The 20497-nt window shown below is 40.8% G+C and overlaps 1 protein-coding gene across 5 annotated transcripts in view; it reads right to left on the minus strand.

Annotated features, from left to right (window-relative positions):
- OPHN1 (oligophrenin 1) overlaps positions 1 to 19670 on the minus strand; it is a 594537-nt gene extending 574867 nt beyond the window's left edge. For 2 of the 5 annotated variants that reach the window (XM_057538774.1, XM_057538770.1), the window contains exons 1-2: positions 19026 to 19670; positions 18727 to 18884 (exon numbers count right to left, since the gene is read on the minus strand). In XM_057538774.1, coding sequence (XP_057394757.1) covers positions 18727 to 18880 — 154 coding nt within the window. In that variant the 5' untranslated portion in view covers positions 18881 to 18884; positions 19026 to 19670. The remainder of the gene's footprint in view (positions 1 to 18726; positions 18885 to 19025) is intronic. The other 3 variants (XM_057538771.1, XM_057538772.1, XM_057538773.1) reach the window with 3 other exon arrangements.
- Positions 19671 to 20497: the final 827 nt, after the last annotated feature.

A 20497-nucleotide genomic window follows, 5' to 3' on the forward strand; every position in this document is an offset into this window, starting at 1 on the left:
GTAGCTTGCCAAATGTCACCCAACTAGTCAATGGCAGATATGGAATTCGAAACCAGGTCTGTATTCCTCCAATGACAACACTTATTCCCACAGCAGCAACCACTGTGCTAAGCTTCACCATACTGCCTTGCTGATGAGCTCTCCTTCCTAGATAGAGAATATGCTGAAACCTAAACTCAGTAACATAGCTTCAACCAAGACTATATCTTTAACCACTTAGTCCCAAGTGTCATGTAGGTTAGATTGAAAACAAAAAAAATAGGAGACTTAATTAAAGCCCTGGGGTCCAAAAGTTATATTTTCCCTAACTAGTTTCTAGTGCTCCCAAAGGACAGAAGTTAATGATGAAAAACATCCCCAAGGCAACAATCTAATTCCATTCTTTCTCTAGTTCTTACCTATCTTGGCTGGTTTAGATGGCTGGAAAACAAAGCAGTTGACTCCATGAACTCCCAGACCCCCTCTAACACTATAGTTCTTATTCTCTTTGCCCTACTTATATAGGAGAACCTGTAAAACTATAAAACTAGGTTTTAGATGCCAAATTAATCCATTTTAGTAAAAGTACCACCAATAACATGAAATTGTATCTAACAACTGCCACGTTTTAAAAATTCCTTTTAAATCATACCAAAATAATCATAGCAAAATACCAGAATCATACCAATCAATCACAAGGAATAAATAAGAACCAGGAAAGCTGAGAGGCACTCCTGTTCATAACATTTCATTTCTTTAGACCTCAGTGAAATATCTGACCAGTTGGAGAAAGCCTGACTGGACAGCATGGCCTGTTGTGACTTTTGTGGTTCCTGTCCTGTGGCCTTCACCACTTGGTATATTACATCATCGGTAACTATAAAGGGAAATGCTGGTCTGGCCCCTTTAATGAACCAGAAGTTCCCAAATCTGGCAGAGAGAAAGAGATTCCTGTTATCTTATTTATCTCTTATGATAAATAATAACGTCAGAAATCATGGGTTTCCCTTCCAGCAGAGCCATACATTACTTATGTATTACTTAGTTGTACCATATACCTTAGGGCTTAATATACCAGTTCAAAATTCAAAATCAACAAATGCTTATAAACTATTCAAGGGCTTTGTAAAAAATCCCAATGACTGTCTACAATGGGAAAGAAACAGGGGTTCATGACCAAATATCAAAAGACAATCAAAAAGGGCAAACTGTTTCTGCACTGGAAAAGCAGTGTGTTTCTGACTGGCCACTGGGGAAAGCGCAAGCCCTGGATGATAGCTTCTTGATACCAGAGCTGAAATTGTGTCAGGCCCTGGGGTAGGTACAAGGGATGCAACACTGGTAATGGAGACTTTGCCCATTCAAACAGGAAAACACCTAGTAGCACCATATGGATTCTAAAATCTTCATTATGTATGAGGAAGTAGGCTATTTCCAAAACCACTTCCTTGCATACCTCTCTACACACACTCAGCTGAAGCTGGACAACAAGAAGGTCCAAGGAACACTCAAGGAACTCAATGTCCTGCTGTACTCAACAATAGCCAATTAATGAACAGCCTAGTCTAGTCTTTAAGGGCTATACTCGCTGTCAACTCCTCCATTTTAGGGCAAAAGCAGCTGTAGACAATATATAAACAAGTAGGTGTGGCTAAGTGCCAATAAAATGTTATTTACAAAAACAGACATTACTTACAGAAACAGATGGTGGGCAGGATTTGGCCCATGAGCCCTAGTATGCTGACCCCTGCTGTAGTTCATATAACGCAAGGAGACCCCTTTGAGAAACCAAGTTACTATTCCTTTTTCCCTCGCCCTCCTGCCCAGGACTCCTGAGAAGGAACAAAGAGCAAAGGTGCAAGGCTAGAAAGTTTCCTTCAATCACTTATTCTCAAAATTAGAGGCTACAAAACACTTCAAAGTAAACAAGACCTGCGAATATCCATTCTACTTACTTGTACTTGTCACCATTAGAAAATAAAAATCTTTACTTGTCCAATGGAGAGACCAGAGATACTTTCTCTGGTGTGCCAGTGGGATGACACATGGTTTCTATTAAACATCATGCTATTAATTCCTGCCTGGTGCAGAAACTCAGACAGCATCCCATAAAAAACATCAAAGCCACAATTGGCCAGCAGCCTTCAGAACACCTAGAAGCTCCTGGAGGGCCACACTTTGGGAAAGTCAGTCCTGAAGGGGGCTACTAACTCCTTGAGGGTGAGACCATTACCAAAAGAAAAGAATTCTCTCTGGAGAGACTTGCCAAGCAAGTGCCTCCTTACCCAGTGGTTGGTTCAAGGCTTCAATCAGCCAGATCCTGCTGGACTTGTTAGACCTGACAAAACAACAGCAATAGCTTTGGTAATAATGCCAGATATGGACTAGGGCAAAATTGCCTGCTGTAAAGGAAATCTATATAATGGGCTCTGCCTAAGAAACATGACAATTATCTCCATACTGGCAGGGGAGCAGAAGCTGATTAAAGGCACAGGGGTAAGAGAAAGGCAAAAGGATTGGTCCTAAATATCGCCGTGGCACACCAGTATTTATGAGCTCCTTTGAATGGGGGCTGCCTAACACATGGCATGAGGGGGTCCAAAAGAATTTAAATCACAATTTGGAGAATGGCAGGTGAGTCATCAGAGCAAGGACAGGTGACCAGGCAAAAAAACAAGGCACATTAAGGCAAGGTTTCTGAGAGGGAGGGAGAAGGAGATGGCAACTGGCAACAGGCAACACAGAGGGTTTTACAGAGAGTGAGCTGCACAGGAGATGGTGTTAGGAGGAAAGGCTCAAGGAGCAGAAGAGGGCTGAGCGCAAAGCCAGGTCAGAGCTGAGCCAGACATCGGGAAGAATCAGGTAACTACCACAGGAAGGGACCATACAGGAAAGCCCAGAGGCACAGACCTCCCATACTCACCCTGCAAGGCATAAGCACTGACCCCCTTCAACAGAGCATACAACAGAATACAGTAGAAAATTTGCTGCCCTTAGGAGCCAGAAGATCTGGGTATTGACCCCTATTTGCCACACACTGCTGAGTAACTCTGAGCAAATCACTTAACTTCTGATTTTCAATTTCCTCATCTGTAAAACTGTGAAACCATTATCTGCCCTTTGTTACTTCACCTACATAAGAGGAACGCTAATAGTACCCTGCCTGATTGGCTCATAGGGTTGTTGTTAAAGATCAAATTGAGATTGTAGGTCAAACTGTTTGGTGAACTGAAAAATACTAAGAAAGATGTTATACTTTCATTATTTTTATGAAGCAGTATTATGTATGGCATCAGTGCAAACACATAACTCCATCTAAGAATGAAACTGGTTTTAAACAAGATGTGTATTAGCCCCAAAATTCAACATTCACAGATAACTTGGGCTAAATAATGTCTGTACCACCTATGAAACTTTCAGAATCAAAAACCGAGCAGCCTATTAAAATATGCCCCTATTTTTCTTCCTTGTTAACTAATTTACAATTTTTAGGTTTATTCTCCATCCTAAAGATGTAATTAAAAAGGCCTAGGGTCACCCTCTCCCTCATCACAATATGAAGCTTCCCTAATTCCTTTTAGCCACCTCCGTTGGCTTCAGAGAATTCTGCTTTTAAGGCTTCTACCTTGGTCTAGACAGTCTTCTCCACAGGAGCTCACAGAATAGCCCAAGATTGATGACGCCAGAAACTCTACCACAAGCTCTGGTGTATCGGTCCTGTTAGCTACCCACTCCTCTACTGCTGTTCTCCAGCTTTCAAACCTTTCCTAATGGCCACTTCCTGTGGAGATGCGTACTAATGGCTGTTCCCATTTCTCTACAGAAGACCCCATATCTCTTCTTCATTAACCCTACTTTCTGAACTACCTGTTCCTCTGAACAGCACTTATATTCTCTTTCATCATTAAAGGAAATAAAATCAAAGTGGAACAGTGGAAATATTCAGAAAATCTAAGTCTTAGCTCTACTATTGACTAGTAGCATGAAAGTTCTTAAACTCTGTAAGCCTTAGTTTCCTCATCTATAAAATAGAGATAACACTTTTCTTCCCAGATTAAGTTATATAATGTATGTGAAAGTGCCTTGTATATTATAAAGGGCTCTGTAAATATTAGCTTATGCCCATATCTATATCTATGCCCGCATCCAGGTAATTGGTCAACCTGAGTGAGATCATGTTCACAGATCCCAGCCTTGCTGTTGCCCAGCACAAACAGTACCAAACCTAAATCCCAACTCAATTTGTATTAGAGTTGCTTCTTCCTCATTCATAATTGCATTCTCTAAATTCCACATATCTAGGGTTAAGTGTTCTATTATAGAAGGTCTGTCTCTTGATCTTCTATTTCATCAAGTTCCTACTAGGCAAGGGCCAACCAGAAAAAGTACAGCAGTGACTTCAGATTTCCTGACCTTCCCCTACTCCATTCCTGCAGGTCTGTGAAATGCTTGGCTGCCTTCAGACCAACACTGGAGGTGCATTCTTGGCCAGAGGCAGTGAAGAGAAAACAATTCTTTTCTTTCACAAGCTGAAAGTGATTCTGAAAAAAATCACTGGCTCAGCAAAAAGAGATTGGTGAAGGGTAGAGACTGTTTTCGTAAGGCACAGTGACATTGCACAGAGCCCAAGAGTGGGACTGATTACTGGGTTCCCGTACTGGCTCTGTGATTAACTGTCTCAGTGACCTTGGACAAGGAACAACCCCTCTTAGGTTTGTTTCCTCATCTGAAATATGGAAGAGTTAAACAAAATGTCCTCTTAAGTCCCTTAGAACTCTATGAGTCCATTCCCAGCAAGATACTGCCCATTAATCAAAAAGAAAAGGGAACAGTTAAACAGCATCTGCTTTTCACAAAGAAAACGCAAACAAAATGCCAAGAAACCCCAGCTTTCCCTCCCCTTTCATTCTGCTGGTGCAGCCATACACTCCCTGGCTGAGCTGTTACCCAATTAGCACACTGGTACCCCTTCCAAAAACCCTGAAACACTGGGCTTGGATTCTAGAAGACAAATCACTCCAGATAAACCAAATATGGAAAGATATCAATATTTCCCATGTTAAGAACAAGAGAAATTCAGCATGGTGATAATGGTGACAGAGACATTCTCTTCAGAACTCTCTTTCCAGTTTTTTTTTTTCCTGCTTTAAGCAAAAGTTGTAAGGGGCAGCTATAAAACACCTCGCTGGCTTGCTACCCACCCTCCTCCCCCCACCTAATGAATTCAGGATGGATGAATTCAGGATTAGTCTCCATCTGTCAACTGCCACATGCATAATACATACTTTTCCAATCACAGGGAAAGGCTTTTCCACGAGAGCCTGGTGCTGGAAAGAGAGTTGGAAGCTGAAATGTGGCCCTCCTGCTTCTGGGAAGTCCTTAATGAAAACCTCTTGCAAAGAACAGCCTTGACGTTCCTAATACGGTACTATAGTGCTAGGCCTACTGCTTGCCACTAGTGAGAAATTCCATGGTGCCTAGGGATAAAAATAATATGGGGGGAGGACTTTGTCACCCTTTAGTAACGCCACATATTTCCCAATATACACTATCCACTATGTGAAAAGCAGCTGCATTTGCCGTAAGAAGTCAACAGATGAGCAGAGAAGAGGGGAGGCCTCTGGAACTGCCCAACCAGCTGGTGTAGGTTCTTGGAGCAGGAAACAAAGAGGACAGGTGGCACACCACCAAGATGTAATATACTGTCATTCTTCTGTGACAAAAATAAAACATAACCAGGCCCTAATTAAAATGGGGCTAGATTGCTCAACACGGAAACCACCTGATCCCAGCCATGATAATGGAGGAAAGAGAATGAAAGGAAACTTTCCACTAGCACAGTTCTTCACTGCCAACTGGGCCACTTCAAACAAAAGAACCCCCAGCCCCAATAAAGAACATCCACACGGTTTTAATGCAAGGTACCTGCTTTAGAGTACAGTGCAGAAAGAGCCTTGGAATGGGAAACCAGAAAATCTGATTCTGGTCCCAATTCAGACTCTAGCTCTAGATCCCTGGAAGAGTCAGTTCTCTCTCTTGGCTTCCTTTCCCTGGATATAAACTCAACAGAGTGGATGTGAAGCTTTCTAAACAACTTCCCAGTTCTGTTGTTCTATAAGGAAGAGCCAAAGGAAGGTATCAGTACATAAACCAAGCACCTCTGTTTCTCCAAGCACAATCATACCATAAAATTCACTTATTAAAGTGTACAATTAAGTGGTTTTTAGTATACTCACAGAGTTGTGCAACTAACATCACAATCTAATTTTAGAAAAATTTTACAACCCCAAAAAGAAATCCTTTGCCCATTAGTAGTCACAACATGTCCCGATCCTCTCCCCCAAACTTAGACAATCACTAACCTGACATACCTAGTTCGCTTAGTGTTTTTAGCATAATAAAGTAGCGGACTTTTAAAAATATCTGCATCTATTGATATAATAATGTTTTTTCCCTTATTCTAGTTATTTGGTATATTATATATACTATTACACTGACAGATTTTTAGATGTTAAACTAACTTTGCATTCCTGGAATAAATTCCACTTGGTTATGGTGTATAACTCTTTTTATATGTTGCTTGATTTGGTTTTGCTAGTATTTTGTTGAGGATTTTTGCATCTACATTCTTAAGGGAATTTGGTCAATAGTTTACTTGTGATATCTTTGGTTTTGGTATCAGGATACTACTGGCCTCAGAAAATGTGTTAAGAAGTGTTCTCTTCTAACTTTTGGAAGTTTGAGAAGGATGGGTATTAATTTTTCTTTAAAGGTTGGAAGAATTCACCAGTGAAGCCATCTAGGCCTGGGCTTTTCTTTGTGGGTAGTATTTTGATTACTAATTCAATGCCTTTATTTGTTATAGGTCTACACAGACTTTCCATTTATTGTGGAGTCAATTTTGGTAGTTTGTGTCTTCCTAGATATTTGTCCATTCCATCTAAATTATATAATTTATCAGCATACAGTTTTCATAGTATTCCCATTTATTCATTTTTTACTTTTGTAAGTTTGGTAGTAGTGTCTCCTCCTTCATTCATGCTTTTAATATTTTGAGTCTTTTCTCTCTTGTCTTTGTCAGTCTAGCTAATGGTTTCTCAATGTTGTTATTTTTAAAAAACAAATCTTGATTTTTTTTAAATTTTCTTTATTTTAAATAGAGAAAATAGATTTTCCTATTCTTTATTTCATTTAGTTCTACTCTAACTTTATCATTTCTTTCCTTCTATTTGCTTTGGGATTCGTTTGTTCTTTTTCTAGTTTCTTAATGTGGATGGTCAGCTTATTGAATTATGATCTTCTTTTCTAACATAGGTGTTTAAAGCTATACATTTTCCCCTAAGCACTGCTTTTGCTGCATCCCATCAGTTTTGGCACATTGTGTTTTCATTTTTATTCATTCCAAAGTATTTTCTAATTTCCCTTGTGATTTCTTCTTTGACCCACTGGTTACTTAGGAGTGTGATATTTAATTTCCACATATTTATGAACTGCCTAAATATCCTTCTGCTATTGATTTGTAATTTCATCCCACTGTGGCTACAGAACATAATTTGTATAAATAAATATATTCAGGCAAGTTTTGTGGCCTATCAGAGGGTCTGTCTTGGAAAATGTTCCATGTGCACTTAAGAAGAATGTGTATTCTGCTGTTGTGTGGAGTGTTCTACAGATGTCTGTAGAAGATCTACTTGGTTTATAGTGTTGTTCAATTCCTCTATTTACTCACTGAGCTCTGTCTAGTAGTTCTACCCATTATTGAAAGTACAGTATTGAAGTCTCCAACTATTACTGTTATATTACCTATTGCTCCCTTCAATTCTGCCCACTTTTGCTTCATGTATTTTGGGGCACTGTTGTTAGGTGTATATGTTTATAACTTGATATCTTGCTGATATATTGACAGTTTTACCATTATAAAATGTTTTTGTTTGAATGTCATAAAAATTTTGTCTTAAAATATAATTTGTCTGATGTTTATATAGCCATCCTAAGTCTCTTTGGTTACTATTTGCCTGGTATATTTTTCCATCCTTCTACTTTCAACCTATTTATGTCTTTGAACACAAAATGTGGCTCTTAAAAGACAGCACATATTTCAATCAATTAATCCATTTTTGATCAATTTATCCACTTTGCCAATCTCTGCCTTTCTGCTGAAGTGTGTATTCCATTTACATTTACTATTACTGATAAGATAGGATTTATGTCTGCCATTTACTTTGTTTTCTAGCTGTCATCTTTTCCCTCTATTTTTCCATTACTACCTTTTGTGTTAAGTAGATATTGTCTAATGTACTGTTTTGATTCTCATGTTATTTCATTCACTATATATTTTTTAGTTATTTTCTTAGTGGCTGACCTCAAGATTAAAATTACAATATGGTTCAGATTAATTTTAACTTAACTTAGAAAGCATACAGAAACATTGTTACAATATAATTGTTTCCTCCACATCCTTTGTGCTGTATTGCATGTATATTGCATTTTTATATATCATAAGATCAACAGTTTTATAACTATTACACAACACAGCTGTCATTTAAACCAACTAGAGAAGAAATGAGTTACTAAAAAACAAAGAGTTATAGTGTCTTTCATATATACCTATGTAGTTACATTTACTGGTGCAGATTTAAATTACCATACATCATTCTTTCATTTCATCCTGAAGGACTCTCATTAGTATTTCCTGTAAGGCAGTTCTGCTAGTGACCAATTCTCAGTTTTGTTTTGTTTTGTTTTAATTCTGAGAATGTCTTAATTCTCCCTTTTTTTAAAAAAATATTTATTTATTTACTTATTTGGCTGCACCAGGTCTTAGCTGCGGCATGCGGGATCTTCGTTGCGGCATGTGGGATCTTTTGTAGTTGTGACATGTGGGATCTCTAGTTGCAGCATGTGGGATCTTTTCAGTTGTGGTATGCAGGAACTTTTAGTTGCGGCATGTGGGATCTTCAGTTGCAGCACGTGGAATCTTTAGTTGCAGCATGCAGGATCTTTTAGTTGCAGCATGCAGGCTCTTAGCTGTGGGCATGCAGGATCTAGTTCCCTGACCAGGGATCGAACCCGGGCCCCCTGCATTGGGAGCATGGAGTCTTAACTGCTGAACCACCAGGGAAGTCCCTCCCTTGTTTTAAAAGAATAGTTTTGATGAATAAAGAATTCTTGATTGACATTATTTTTCTTGCAGCACTTTGAATATGTCAGTCCACTGCCTTCCAGTCTCCATGGTTTCTGATGGGAAATCAGCTCTTAATCCTATTGAGGGTTCTGTTCACCTGATGAGTTGTTTTTCTCTTCCTTCTTTCAAGATTCTCTCTTTGTCTTTGGTTTTCATCAGTTTGACTATAATGTATCTAGGTATGGATTTCTTCAGTTTATCCTACTTGGAGTTTTTTGAGCTTCTTGGATCTGGATTAGTGTTGCACATCAAATTGGGGGAGTTTTGGCCATTATTTCTTCAAATATTCTATCTGCTTTTTTCTATCTTCTCCTTCTGGGACTCTCATTATGCATATGTTGATACACTTGATGGTGTCACACGATTTCTGGGATTCTGTTCATTTTTCTTCATTTTTTATCTTTCTTTTGCTTAGATTGGATAATCCCCGACTGGATTATCTTCAAGTTCTATGACTCTTCTGCTAGCTCAAATCTGCTGTTGAACCTCTCTAATGGATTTTTCATTTTAGTTATTTTATTTTTCAACTCTAGAATTTCTATCTGGCTCTTCTTTATAATTTTTAGCTTTTTATATTGTCTCTTTCGTGAAACATTGTTCTCAGGCTTTCCTTGTCTCTTTGGTGAAATATTGTTCTCAGGCTTTCCTTTAAATCTTTAGACATGGCTTCCTTTAGTTCTTTGAATATATTTATATTAGCTGATTTAATTTTTTGTCTAAATTCCAACATTTAGGCTCCATCAGGGACAGTTTCTACTGACATCTTTTTTCTTGTGTATGAACCATACTTTTCTGTTTCTTTGCATATCTGATCATTTTTTGTAGAAAATGGGACATTTTAGACAATGTAATGTGGTACTTCTGGAAATCAGATTCCCCCAGGTTCTGTTGTTATTGTTGTTTTTGTCATTGTTTTTGTTGCTGTTTATCATATTTCTTGGACAAATTCTATAATGTCTGTATTCCTTGTAGTATGTGGCCCCTAAAGTCTCTGCTTGGTTAGTTTAGTAGCCAGCTGGTAGCTGTTCAGAGATCTCCTTAAATGTCTTGAACCATTAAGTCTTCCACTTTTTTCTGAGGGGTTCTGTGTGCATGTTGGGTCATTTCTTCAACACTCAGCCAAGCAGTTTATAACTCTGCCTCAAGTTCAGCCATAGGAGAGAAACTGGGGCCCTCTCAGGTATTTTCTAGGCACATGCACAGCCCTGGGCATGCACATGGCCTTCTAGATCTGCTGGAATATGTCAGAGCTTTTCAAAGCCCCCAGTAGACATCTCATTCCCCTTTTATGTTTTTGGCCAGGCTTTTGCTTGCCCTGACTGGTCTCAGTCTCAGTCACCTGTGATGTTAAACACCTCGGGGTCAGAACTTTTCCCACTGAGCTAGCTCTAAATCAGATGAAGTAATGAGAAGCTGTGTGAATGGGGCTTTCCTAGGTAGCTTTGAGACAGGTTAGATAGTGACAAGACTATAGGTCTGTGAGTTTTTGAGGAACTACAAACCCATTCTTCTCCCTCAGATGCTAAAGGCTACTGGTTTCCACAGCTACTATGGTTATGGGGCTGTGGGTTTTCAAGGCTACCACAAAGCTCTGGAGAAGGGAATGGGAGGCAGGGTAAGTTAAAATGCCACAAAACCTGCTGTTACAAAGGTTCAACATGTTTCCATCAATAAACATTCTTCAGATTGTTGCAAGCCTTTTGGTTAATTTACAGAGTTCTGAAAAAGTTGATTTTGACAATTTTTGCCAGTGTCCTTTTTGCTTTTATGGAGGAGCTGATTTTATGAGGTCTTTACCATTCGCTCCAAGTACAATCCTAAAGAAATCTTGCCCCAGTGTGGCTGAGAATTTGCCCACAATGAACACATTCCTGTGGAAGCAGAAGTTGAAAAAAGCACCAAGAAAAGTCTTTTTAAAAGATAAGCAAAAAGTTGCCAGTTGTTGCCTCTAGTGTGAAGAACTGCGGAACTGGGACACAGGAGGAGGACCTTTTGAATTTTGTACCATGTTCATGTGTTACTTACTCAAAAGACGTTTTTAATATACTTATAAAAGAAGAAGGAGGGGAGTTCCCTGGTGGCCTAGTTGTTAGATCCTGGGCTTTCACTGCTGTGGCCTGGGTTCAGTCCCTGATTGGGGAACTGAGATCCTGCAAGCCACACAGCACAGCCAAAGACCCCAGGAGATATACTACACCCTATTTCTGACAAACTCTCCATTCACTTAAAGAATCTTGCTCATTATCAGGGCCATTAACTACCACAGTAGTAAAACAGATAGCTTTGACTTAGGAACTCTTCCTTCTCAGTTTATTTTTTTTTCCTATGGACAGTTGCATCCTCACAGTCTAGCTCATTTTTCCCCCCACAAAGACCCACTTTATAACATGTGATAGAATATATATCATATCCTGAACTTCTTCATAGCTCTTCTCACAACTGTAATTAAATTATTTAAGTGGGTAATCAGATGTTTAACGTACGCTCCAAGAGGGCAGAGTCCATATAAGCCTTATTCACCATTATATCTCCAGTTGCCCAGTTGTCTGACACATAGTGGGTGCTTCATAAATCCTTGTTGAATTAAAATTAATTATTTTTACATCGTGTAGGGCTTTAGCACTTGATGCAAGCCCAATAACGTATCATGAGGGCCCTCCACCCCACTAGAAAAAAAATCAGCTCAAGATTTCCAGGATACTCTCCTGGAAAAGCATGTATCTTTCCAGATCATCGTGGGCTTTTAGGAAATTTCTACAGTTACTGATTAGAGAAGCAGGTGCCAGATTAAACAGAAGTTTTGGGTTATGCTTTTAAAAAATGATGCTATAAAAATGAAGCTGAAAAGTAATTTTCCTTCATAATTCTTAACTCTGAAAAACTTTTCTTAATAAGAAGATCAAGCCATAATCTTCCCTACCCTAACCCTATACCATTCACCATCCATAAAAAAAAAAAAAGAAAAAAACCTACCAGCTTCTCGTAAATGGTCACACTGAAAGGCTGGCTTGGTTCACTTTTCCACCCTAGTCCCCACAGCACTCCAGTCCAGCTACTATGGAATCCAGTCTTCTGAGGACCTTCTATGAATATGGTAATATTGCCTCCACCAAATTCCATTTGACACTGCTTCATATCTACTAACAGCAGTACCATACGACATACTCATTACATTGATCTGAGCGACTCTACAGAATATCTAAAATACAGTCTTCCCTCATTATGTGTGGGGAACTGGTTCCAGGACCCCTGCAGATACCAAAATCCACAAATATTCAAGTCCCTTATATAAAATGGTGTAGTATTTGCATATAACCTACCCACATCCTCCTATTACTTATAATACCTAATATAATGTAAATGCTATGTAAACAGTTGCCAGCATGTGGTAAATCAAGTTTTGCTTTGGGAACTTTCTGGAATTTTCGATCCCCCATTGGTTAAATCCAGAGATGCAGAACCTGCAGATACAGAGAGCCGATTGCAACTTCATGTCCTCCAAGTCACTGATTAACTATCACCAGGATAATGACAGGATATCTGTTGACTGAGAATGTATATTATATCACCAACTCCTCCCTGCACACCATAGCACTACACTCAGTCCAAAGGGATTAAAAGCTTTGGTCTCCCTCACTATAGAGCTATTCAGGACAGAACTGAAGGGCACCAGGTTGGCACCTCTCAAGAAGCATTCACCAAGCAGATAATCAAATAGGCTAGCATGATTCAAGTCATCTACTCACACTGGACATATCAGTTGGATTTTCCCTTTGCCCGCTCTCCCAGAGTAAAGATGAACTGGCTCCAAAGTTTACGATGGAATCAATTTAGGTTGCTTGACTATTTGTGCAAGACAGTGGCAGCCCAGAAAACAGAATGAGAAAGCCAGGAGGAACCCTAAAGCTCACTGACCAAACTTCTAATTTTAGAAATGGGAAAACTTAGGTTTGCAAAACTAAAGACTTACTCAGAGTCATACAGCTAGGAAGTGGCACAGTTGGAACTAGTACCCAGGTTCCCTGTGTGCAAAGCTAGAGATGGCTCCACTAAATATATTCAATATCAAATTTGCCTCAAAGATGGAATTGACCCATCCTTTCAGGAAAGCAATTACTTACCAAATAGGTGCTCCGGTTGCCAAAGCAAGAGCTGAAAAGGTACCCTAAAAAGTAACCTTAACATAAACACCTAAAACTCTTGTCTTTAAAAGTATAGAATGTAAGAAAGTGACATTTTTGCATTCTTTTAAGACATAAGTTTTCATTAGTCCAAGACAGCCTGTGTATTTGTGGTTGTGCATGTGTATGTGTGGGCTTAATGATAAAATTCCTTTTTTCTGACATCTGTTTTATACATATAAACATACATACATATAAAGTATGTTATCCTTGGTTTTTGAAAGGCTATTTTAAAATTTTGTTTAAATTTTTATATTTAATTAATGTTGTCAATATACTAATATAATGTAAAAATTTATGTAGGTATAAATTAAGATCCTATAATGAGGTTACTCATTCCTTTCCCAAATGGTTAAACTACAATATGCATGAAAAAAAATCATGGAATGTTAGATCTGAAAGTGGGCTTATAGATCCCCTACCCACCCTTACCTTTGGGCTCCTCACCAAGGGCCCCAGCAAATGACTTACCAAGGTCACAGACCCCATTAGTAGCAGAACCATCACCATACCCATCATGTCTAGGGTTTTTTCCCACTATACCATCATTCTGCCTCTGTTCATTTGCAGCATCTAGTGTGCTTCCCTAGAGAAAGCTCTGTCTGGAGACTATCACCTTCTATTTTCCTAGCCCATTAGAATCCAAGACTCCTAGACTGTTAGAAATAGATCATCTAGCTCAGGAGTTGCAACCTGATTGAATCCAGGCTGTAAATATATTTCATTTAGCTATCACATTTTTAAAGAAAGCGAAGGCTTTTTTACATGGGATGAGGCTGCTGTATTTTACCCCAATCACTCCAGCCCTATTAACCCACTTCCAATAGCTTCATGCTTTTCTGTTTTCTCCTTGGCCACTGACAGCATTTGGGCCTGCAAACCCTGAATCCAGAACAGGCATAAGTAGCAGCACACCAGAGTAAAATTAGTTGATGGAAAATGTGAAATATGGCATTATGTTTTAGCAATAACTATATTCACTGCCTTACCAATAAAAAAATCCATTTAGGTTAACTACTCATATCAGAGGTCTGCAAACTACAACCAATGAATCAAACCCAGCCCACAGCCATTTCTGTATGCCCCCGCCCCAGATGAGCTGAGAATGGTTTTTATATTTATAAACAGTTGAAAAATTCAAAGGAAGAACAATATTTTTGTGATGTGAAAATTATGTGAAATTCACTTTTCAATGTCAATAAATAAAGTTTTATTAGAACACAGCCACTCTCATTTCATGTGCGTATTACCTATGGCTGCTTTCTCACAACAACGGCAGTTAAGTAATTGCCACAGAGACTGAATGGCCCTCAAAGCCTAAAATATTGCCCTTTACAGAAGAGGTCTGCTGACCCCTGAGCTATATCAAAGAAAATTTAAAGTTCCTAATAAACTGCTAAAAAGTCACAAATATTTGTTTAGAATTGGAACATCTTACACATCACTCTCAGATGAATCTTCCTAAAACACAGCTCAGACCATGTCTCTCTCCTACCAAAAATGTTTTTAATACTCCCTGCCTATAAAGAAAAGTCTGAAGTACTTAACAGGTCCTGCACAGTCAAGACCTCAACCTTCTATTCCAACCTTATCTCCCAAACTTCTCTTCCTGTACCATATATCCCAGATGACTTGAATTATTTGCTATTCTTTTACATTCTCTATGTCATTCCTACTACATGAAATGCCCTGTCCTGAATACAGTTCCATGCAGTAAAATAAGCAGGGCTTTTAGAGTCAGGTCTGGGCTCTAATTCACTCTTGCCCTTATCAGTTGAGAAAGTTACTTAACGCCTCTGAACTTCAGTTTTCTCATATATAAAGTGGGAATAATAATCCTTGCCTCATAAGGCTCTTACAAGATTTTAATTCCTGGCATATAGGAACAACTAAACAAGTGATAAGTGTTATTAATTCTGTCCAATTACAATGCTACTTCCTCCTTTGCTTTTCCTTGTCCTTCCACAGGGAAATGACCTCTCCCTCTAATGTCGTATACCATGGTGTCCACCGGTCTCACTCTATGGCTCTGATCCATATCTACTACCTTATATGATGGTGATCTCTACATATATCTTACCTCCCCTACTAGTCTGGGACCTCCTTGAGGGCAGGATCCCATCTGTGACTTACTCTGTCACATCTGTGACAGCCCTGAGAACAATGGCTTGAATTTAGTATGTGCATGAGTATTTATGGAATGAATGATATGTGTTCACTGAACTATATAACATTTATTAGGTGTATCATGTTGTGTTGGGATATAAGCAGAGACTATATCACTTGTTCTAAATAATACCTAGCCTAAGTGTGTAGAAAATATTCAAACAACACCAGGGACCAAAGCTGCCTATATAAAAACAAAGAACAAACAGAAAAGTGTGCAGTATATTCACCTTTCAGAATGCCAGTGTTTTTATTTGACACTGGCTTAAGTTATAATCACCATTTTGTACTCCAACAATTATGAATAGATCACATTTAAGGGGGGGAGGGAATGAATCACTTTCCCAAGGAAGACATATTGAATATCATTCATAACATCACTTACCTCTGAGCACAGATCTAAGAAAATCTAAATATCCAAACAGGACCTATATTTAATAAGTTAATCATCATACACAGTTGTGACTAAAACCTTATCCAGAGCTCTGTACAAAATCAGACACAAGCAGGAAATCAAGTTCCAACTAGCTTAACAACTTTAACAAAGACTGCAGCTGGTTTTTGTGGCATGATGCACTAGGTTTCACTGGTTCCTAGAAACACTAGCCAGTTGATTTGATGATCAATTTAATAAGTTAAATAAAAAGGTGCCAATAATTCTTCTTTACTTTTAATGCCAGACTCCAAATGACAAAATGAATCCACACACATATATACAAAATTAATTGCTGAGACACACCAATGTAGGGAATGCCATTTTCCAACAAGATGACAGCAAAAAATATGTTTCCAACTACTTCTGCTTATGTATTTCCCTTTAGAAATCTACCGAAAAGTACACATTCACCAGCAGATACATTATTAACCTGAAGATGTATTATCAACAACTTACAATTTTTAGCCATTTCCATTTACAAAATACTTTCATAATCCATTAACTCCTTTGAGCCTCATAGCAACTCTGTGAGGTGCGTATAATTACCCCCATTTTATATATGAAGTAAATGATTTGTGCCTTCTTATCCCAAAATGGTGAAGCCAAGATTGTAGCCCAGGTCTTCTAAATCCACTTCCAGTGCTCTCTCTTCCTTTTTCCTCCACACAAAGCAAAAGTATACCTTTGTTTTGCATCTACCTCACTTACTCTCAAAATGTCGCCCAGCTAGCCCAGTGTGAGGAAACAGAGTGGGAGTATAAACATTACTGTGGTCAAGACAGTGGGAAACATCCCGCCTTTGCCTCTAGCTAATCACATTTTTAGAATCATGCAACTTAAAGGAAAGAAATGGAGTGTGGGTTAGCTGCTGGGTTTTACTTCCTAACTGTCCTATTTTTGACTTTCTATGTATACTCAGAAAGGGAAAACCACCATAAATATCAAGAAGCCCCCTGAACCAAAATAACTCTTGGATCTTTTGCCCATATGCAAAGGTTTAAGCCTGCATAATTGTTGACTCTTACCACGTTTCATCTCAGAAAAGGAAAGAATAAAAACCGCAACTTGCCCCTCGTTAGAAAACTTTTGCCCCTCCTCAAACATTTTATTGAACTGTTTATTTTCTCTTAAGAATCCTAATCTCTCTGATATTCCTCAGCTGCTCATTTTTTAGCACAAACACTTTCAGCTTACCCTACACTTCACAAAGCCAGTCCCTTCCAGGGGCTTAGATGAGCTTCATTTGACTATGAATACTGCACCAAGCAGTTTACTGAAACAAGTAAATAAAAAGAAAATCCAAACATTCCCCCTTTTCCTTTCAGGAACCCCCACCTTTATAACTACTTTTGTGGCACAACCTGCATATCTTTAACCTCTCAATGAACTCTATTAAGTGGCAACACACCCCAAAGCCTGGCCTAAAGTTTCTAAGGATCAGCATTTCAAATACCCCATCTTTCAGGTGCTGCCAAGAGTTTACTCTTGTTCAGATTGCAATAAGACAAACCATTATATGATCAAATTCAGTCAAACAACCAGCAGGAACTTGGAAAACTTCTATTCTGACCAAAGTGGGCAGACAACATATGCAGGGAAAGCACAGACTCCAAGGGGCAAATCAGGAGAGCTACACAACAAACACCCCTGCGCTGCGGCTCCCAAGCCTTTCTCTCTGCTCTTGGTTGGCTGCATTTGCCTTAAGGTCCCCACGCTGGACCAGACACAGTATTTGTGGGATAAATCCACTCAGAAAAAAGTTATAGGCATACAGAATATATTTGCCAGTGACTTTGACTTTATTTTTCATAATCATCTTTCAACCAAGAAGAGAAAAAATGAATTATATCCACCCATTCACTAACCTCCATTCTTCTGGGTATATACTTTGGCACAATGGATTGGTTTGCCTGCACTCTTGTTGGGGATGTTTATTATTCTTTCTCCTACTCCAAGCCTTCTGCCAACTAGCAGAAATAAAAACTCCATACACAGTGGGGAAGCAGGGGAGGGTCCCACAGCTGTTAACCGTGACCACTGGGAAAGCCAAGCTAGGTGAGTTTCCTTCAACCAGATGACTCCCAACCTGAGCTCTCTACTATGCTCCCAGGGGACCGGGTTCCTCCTGCCAGGGACTAGGCAGGTCTTTGTTCCACCCTCGAGGAGAATTCAGTGGCATGTGATGTCATTTAATAATTCTGAACTTACACCGACCTTGACCAGAACCATAACTCAGTAACTTAAAGAAAAAAAATCACTGGGGCAAAGGTGCTTTCCTTAGAAAATAACTTGCCATCTGAAATTTTTTTACTGCCCCCATACTTACCTATAGCAACCAGAGGCCAGGCAGGAACAAAACCCTGACTCAAGCTGCTGGCCTGAATTCCCAATTCTTTAGGAGGTCCTAGGGCAGTTCCTCAGTCAGCTTGGATGTCCCTCTGCCTCATACATGGGTAGAAACATGTCTGACAGTACAAGCAGACTGTCCCTTCGGAACAACAGTCTGACAAGAAAGGATAGTTGCAGAACAAGACGGTCCCTGGGACAGCTACAGATCCTGTCTTATAAAGCCAAGGACACTAAAGGGAAAAGCCCCAATTCTAGTTGCAGCCACCACCTTTCACTTCTACTGACCCCACTCCAAAGTGTCCGGAAACCCATTCGCCTCAGACACCTGGGCTGGGAATCACCCTAAATCCCCCCTTTCCCCGTGGTGTGGAAGAGCTCAAAGGCCAGAGCCACCGACTCGAGGAAACTGCTCATCGAAGCCTTCCACTTACTTCTCATTGCGCTGATAAGCGCGTTGCCGTCTTTGATCACGTCTTTGATGAATTTATTGGTCCTCTCCAGTTCCTGCTCATAACACTTGAGCCTCTCGCGGAAATCAGGGCTGTCCAGGTAGCAGTCGCTGAACTCCAGCGGGGGGTGCCCCATGGTTCTGATGGCGGGGATTGGAAGGAGAGAGGAAAGACACAAAGACCAAGAGCATCAGTGGCACAGTACAGGGAGAAGATGGGGTGCGCAGAGTGCAGGACCCGCTCAGGAAGCTGTAGCCTCCCTCCCTTTGGAGGACAGGTACCTGTTCAGATGAGATTCCTGCGGACAGCTGGCTGGTCTGTACCGGAAACGGGCGGCCTGGCGATTGCTTCAGGTGACTGGGAGGGCTAACTAACGCAGTCGGATCCCGGCGGGGTGCTGCCTAGCAAGCAGCTGGCCCCCTAGTCATCGCCCCCCTGACCAGCGACAGAAACTGCAGCTCAGCTCTCCTCCGGAGACCGGCCAGATCCTTCCTGAGCAATTGCAAACGTGACACTTCAGCCCGCCCAGGGTGTGGGCGGGGGTGAGCGCCGGGGGTGGGAGGTGCCTCTCCCTGCTCCCAGCTGCGGAGCCAGCTGAAGATTTCCTTTGCCGAACTCCGCGGGCAACCCTAATTGCACTGTCCCCTCCCCCTTCTTAAAGCCAGCGCCTCCGCCCTGCCCCGGTGAAGCCCTCGTACCGAGCCTGGGGACTCGGGTTCCTTCAACTGTATCTTACTTGCACCCTAGGGTCTCGTTACCAGAGTCCTCCGTCTCCCAAAATTCTTCCTGGTCCAAGGGAGCCGGCCTGCTGTCCTGTTAAGCTCCGGAAGGGTTAAGCCGGGACGGCAATGAAACGTAGCCTTCCTCCAAAGACGCCCAAGCGGGAAGAGGAGGGCAACGGCGCGACGCACAATAGCTGCAGTAGCCCGACGCTTCCCTACGGAAACTGGGGAGCAGTCAGCGCCCTAGACTCCAGCTGGAAAGCGTGGCGGCCTGGGAGATGTAGTCTTTCCGTTTCACGCCCGGTGACTCCTCCCTGCGATCTCCCCACCACCCCGCCAGGGCGGTGGCTCTCGCCGAAAGGCATTCCCAGCCCGCCCCAGCTAATAGCTGTCCCGGCCCAGCATCAAGGGGCAGGTGCACCGCACTAGAGTCTACCTGGAAAGCTTCCAAAACTGGAGCGAGCAAGAACCCGGGAGGGATCGACTGTGGGAGGCTGTCTCTCACTTCTCATTGTTTGGCTGGACTGTTTGTGGTTTTTCCTTCCTCTCTTTCCAGACTCCCTCTGACCAACCCACTTCTTTTCCTCTTCCCTTTCCCATTTTTACGGGTCCTAGAGCTCTAATTCCCATGGGCCTTCTACCTGAAGGGTTGACTCCTGCCCTTGGATCTCCATGTTAAGCTCAGAACCTCCTGCCAGAGAAAGGGAGGCCATAACTAGTTCATTTTCCCTGAATAGGACCTCAGAGCGTGGTTTTTGTGATCCAACTCATCTCATCGGCTGTTGATTAAAGCACATGATTTTCCATATGTAAGTGAAAAAGCTATGAAGAGGATGTTATAAATTGTCTTGCAGCTTCCCTGAGAGGCCTCTTGTCCATTGTCTATTGTAGGAGAACTGGGGCTACTTTTACAGGTGGATGCCTTGAGATTAAGAGTAGCTAGGGGCTGGGAAATAGTGTGTACATGGGCAAAAAGATTCATTTTAATTTTGGAGAAGTGTTTAGATTACATTGCCCTGTGAAGAAAGCCA

This window comes from Balaenoptera acutorostrata, chromosome X, assembly GCF_949987535.1.
Source record: "Balaenoptera acutorostrata chromosome X, mBalAcu1.1, whole genome shotgun sequence".
Classification (NCBI taxonomy): Eukaryota; Metazoa; Chordata; class Mammalia; order Artiodactyla; family Balaenopteridae; genus Balaenoptera; species Balaenoptera acutorostrata.